General features: G+C 34.5%; 1 protein-coding gene across 1 annotated transcript; it reads left to right on the forward strand.

Annotated features, from left to right (window-relative positions):
* Positions 1-4,282, forward strand: LOC122264799 (uncharacterized; the record flags this gene model as incomplete). Its single annotated transcript, XM_086535795.1, is given in 3 exon segments — positions 1-1,960; positions 2,011-2,129; positions 2,131-4,282. Coding segments are annotated over 3 exon segments (4,231 nt in total), but the record flags the coding sequence as incomplete, so codon positions are not given.
* Between the last annotated feature and the right edge of the window lie 718 nt (positions 4,283-5,000).

Consider the following 5,000-nt stretch of genomic DNA (forward strand, 5'->3'; position numbering starts at 1 on the left):
CATTATTGATATCAATAATCTTTCTGATGAAGAGGATAAATTTGGAAGTGAAAAAGAAAGTTGCTTCAGTGACTTTGAATCAGACAGTGAACTAAAGGTTGGAAGTTGCAAAAAGATATATGTGAAAAAACTGAACAGAAATTTACAGAGGCATACAGTCATGGAAAGAGGCCTTCTGCAAACAGTAGAAGCCACAAAAGTAGATAAACATTCTATAAGTGCAAATAATAGAGAAGCAAAATTGGTTAGTCCCAGAAAGGATAGTTTGTCAGAGAGACAGGTAATTGAAGAAACAGGCTTTCCACAGACAACACTATCTTTAAAAAATGCATCTTCACCTGGCACTTTAGTCACACAGGTAAGCAGAGGTATTCAGTGTGACAGTAGTGACCTAGAGTCAGAATCCAGTAACACCAACCATTCCACGCCAAGGAGGTATTTACGGAAAGTGATTGTCCTTCATAAAAAACTTTTTGAAATTCCACATATAGCTTGGAAGAATAGTAAGGTGCAGCAGAAAAGCTGTGATTTAAGTACACACAATAAAAGTCAGAAAAATGATAACAACAGAGACAAAGAACTTTCTTTCATTATCAATGTGGGAGAAACATCAGATAACTCTCTTGTAAAGTCTTATGAAATAAAGGAGTGTGATGTGGACAGATTTGTAAATTCAGAAAGAACTGTAGAGAAAAGTTCACCCATTCTGTATTCATGCATGACAAGATGCCCAGATACACCATCACAGTCTTTGATGTCACCAGAAGTGCAACCACTATTATTATCATCCCAGCTTAATACAGTTGATGATAATGCCACTATTGAAGAAATGGACGGACAGAATCTTGCACCAGAAAATGGAGCCCCATCATACTGCTCTTCAAAATATGATTATAGTTCTTCATCAGTAACCAGTCCTCAGCATAGATATCTCCCAAACAGTAAAATCTCTCCAGTAAAAGATCCTCCTTCTTATACCATTTCTGCTAATGTTTCCCAGGAATGTCAGTCATCTACATTAGTACCTAACATAAAAAGTGCTCAGATATTTGATGCCTTTACTAGTAGTGAAACAGAAGCAGCACAAATTATGCTTGACCTTTTTTATAGTGGAAACAGTACAGATATAGAGCCAAATGAATTTCATGAATCTAATGCTGGAGCTCTAGAAAATAAAACTCAGTCCATAGTTATGGGAGATAAACAGGAAGGTCCAGAAAGAAGAGCAGAGACTGATGAAGGTGTAATAGCTGATAGTAGTAATTTGAATTGTAAATCTTTTCTAAATCAAGAAGGAGTGACCAATATTCAGCCTCCTAAGGAAACTTTAGTCACTGAGAATAATCCAAGAATTATACCTCATAATAACCATGAGATTATAGGTACGGTTAAGACAAGGTGTAAGGCTCAATCACCCCAAAAATTGAGAAAATTAGCACAAGATCAGAAACGGAGTGAAACGGATCATGAAATAAGAAAAACACCCTCAAAAGGTCAGGAAGAAATAACAGCCAACCAAAGAAGTTACAAATGTTTAGTAGCTGATGATACTGCTTTGAGTCAAGAATGGAAAAATACTGTTGGAGAGAAAATTAGTAACAAACTTCAGGCTAGAATGCAAGATAGTGCAAAGAGAAGCAAAAGATTTCATGATTTTCATGGAGCTTTGGCGAAATCAACAAAAACGAAGAAAAATCAAATATTGAAGAAAGAAAAAACTCCAGGAAGAATAACATGCAAAGCAAATCAGAGTGTAGATAAACAGAATTGTAGTGGCAATAAGGATAACAGTATTCAGGAACTTAGTTTTACTAAGGATTTTCATAAAAGCAAAGATCTTTCATGTATTTCTAATGGTAGTAAGGCAAAAAAATCTGATGATGATATTTCAGTTTTCAAAGATGATGAAATTGAAATAAATTACAAGGCAGGGAATAAAGGCAGCATTGAAGCCAGATTAGTGAGGACTGTCTTAGTTCACCCATTAGCAACCAAAAAAACCTTGTTCAGTGCCTTGGCCTTAGTCAAGCTGCATCCATAGTCAGTAAAAGTTATACTCCCGTGTGTTGTCCTTTTATTGCTCACAGGACTAGAAATATAACAACTTATCTTAAAAGAATGAGAGAGTGCAATTAGAGTTGAAGACATTGACAAGATGTAGAAAAAAAGGAATATTAAAAGGACGATGATATTCCTACATGATGATCAGCATTGAAAACGGCAAAGAAATACCAATTAGAAACCAAATGGCACATCACATACAAATCTTAATAGTCTAGTTCGTGACAGAAGTTTTGAAGGTTTTCTAACCACAAACAAAGATATTGTTGATGGTTTTGACAAGTCAGAATTAGAAATCGGAGAGGAACTAAAATATTCAGATACAGATTTACCTCAAAATTTAGTTCAAATAACTGAAAGCCAAGATGGAAACTTGGAGCCTCTTGCTTCAGACCCAATGAATACAAATATCCAAGAACCCAGATATACATTTAGGAGAAGAAAAAAATATGAAGGAGCAAGTAACAATAGACACCATCCTGCAGAGGACAGTCAACAATCAGTAAATGAGATTGAAACTGATAAACTTCAGAAGGAAGATATACCACAGAAAATTGATAGGAAGTGTAACTCAGAACAGGTCAGTCAATCTGTTCAGGTAATTAGTGATACAAATGAAACATATTCTGGTAGTGATAACCCTTTCCTGGGGTTGAATACCGAACAAGATGAAAGAAACAGTTGGATAACTAATAAAGATGGGGGAATTAGGAATGATGAAATTTCTTACCATACCAGGGGTTCATTCTCAAAAATCTTGGTAAAGAAACACTCTGAATTAGAGATTCCTAAATCAATAATTAATACCCCAGACCTTATGACAGCATCCAAATCTGGAGAAAATGATGAAGACCTAACTAGAAATTCAAGACAGAAAAATAATGATGATGATCAAGAAATTCATAATTTAGATTTAAAAAGAGAGAATTATTCTTGCACAGAGCAGGAAAACACAGGAACAATAACAAAAGAAAAGGAAAGAACAGATGATATGAATTTGATTCTTATTACCGACAGTTGCCAAAGGACTGAAACTGAGGTTAATCTTACAAAAGAGACTGATGCAACCATGTTGAATAGAACTTTGGTGACTGAAGATCAGTCACTGATAGAATCATTTACTGCAAATTGTAGGAGAGAAAACTTAAAAGAAACAAACAGCAAAAGGAGGACTTTAGAGATGACCGGCAATAATGCAGGAGTCCCTACCCCAAATAATCCACAAAAAAGAAAGTTGAGAAGTACACTCAAAGATAAGGAATCCCCAAATAAGCTATTACGAGTATCACTAGAACCTTTTGATGGGAAGGAAGAAGCTAATTTACAAGTCAGAGAGGATGTAAACTTGCAGAGCTGTGATGTGAAGAATACAGTTAATGGTATTGGTCAGAATCACCAGAGATATGATGGAGATAACAGGAAGATCAGTAATAATCAGCAGGAAAGCTTTACTAATGAAGTCAAAATAGGGCCAGAGCAAGGAGAGGGTCTCCAACAACCAGACCCTAACCGTGAAGAGAAGAAGGTAATTTGCCGCCGTAAGAAGCATGAGATCATCAGGATCAATGGAAAGAGATGGTATCCATGTAGTATATGTAACCATAAGTTTTCTGGTTCTTCAGACTTGACAAGGCATATGAGAAAACACACTGGGGAAAGACCTTATAAGTGTTCAATTTGTTTGAAGTCATTCAGACAAAAAGAGGCTCTTAAAAAGCACATTCAAATGCATAATGGCAATAAACCATATGCTTGTAAAATTTGTGATTCAAAGTTTACCCAGAAAATTCACTTAAAAAATCACCAGACAGTTCATACTACAGACAAACCATACAGATGTGAACAGTGTGGCAAAGAATTCTCTCGCCTTGGTTACTATAAATTTCATATGAACATTCATGCTTCAGATCCTCCATATAAGTGTAAAATATGCTCTCGTGGTTTTAATTCTTGTGGTAATTTGACAAAGCACAAAAAGATTCACGATGAAGAAAAACACTACAAGTGTCAGTACTGTCCAGCTGCTTTTCATGCTTCTCAGAGTTTAAAGGTACACTCAAGAGTTCATACAGGTGAGAAGCCAATTCAGTGTCCTTTGTGTGATATAAGCTATCGATTTGAGAGCAGTCTGAGGAAACATGCAGCCTCAAAGCATCCAGAATTCGAAGTTAAGGGTGTTGTCCTTGTACCCCGTGCAAAAAAAAAAAATAAAAAAAAATAATATATATATATTGAAATGTGTGTTATATTAGTACAAATATTTAACATCAGTTGACTTCATTTACCGAGTGAAGGTATGAATTTTGAAATAATTTGCTCTAGTTATCAGGAATACATCTTATATTATGCCGATGAGCATATAAGACAGACAGCATCCTTTTGTCAAGTAATTGCCACAACAGTGTTCTATATCTTTCATATTGCATAATATTTCTCATGGAAAAGAAAAAATACTTCCATATTGATAAATGAGCTGTGTTTTATTATGGAAGATTTATATTTTATAATCAAGTAATAGTTTTGTACAGTGAGGGATGCCTGTACTTCAATTAGCTACATATTGACATCATCAGTTTTAGTTGCATCTGCTACTTCATTAAACATATATCTGCATATATATTCCCTATCATTACTGATGTTTATACTCGTGTGTAACTGGCAAAGGCTGTTGTTACTTTTTTCCATTATAAATATTTGTATGGAAAATATAAAAATTAAACATATTTTTTTCTCAAGTCACAAAATGAATATGTTATTGTATCAAAAGTAACAGTGTGCATGGTTCATTATTGGATAACAGTAGGCATTTTTTGTTTTAAGTATATAAGCTATGTTTATGGTTTATTTTCCATAAATAATTAAGAATGTGAGTGGAAAAAAAACACTCCTTTATACCTATTATTAGCTACTGTATAGATTCCTTTTGATATTTAATAGTA

This window comes from Penaeus japonicus, unplaced genomic scaffold (genome assembly GCF_977035675.1).
Source record: "Penaeus japonicus unplaced genomic scaffold, GWHDUDI00000001_assembly GWHDUDI00000004, whole genome shotgun sequence".
Classification (NCBI taxonomy): Eukaryota; Metazoa; Arthropoda; class Malacostraca; order Decapoda; family Penaeidae; genus Penaeus; species Penaeus japonicus.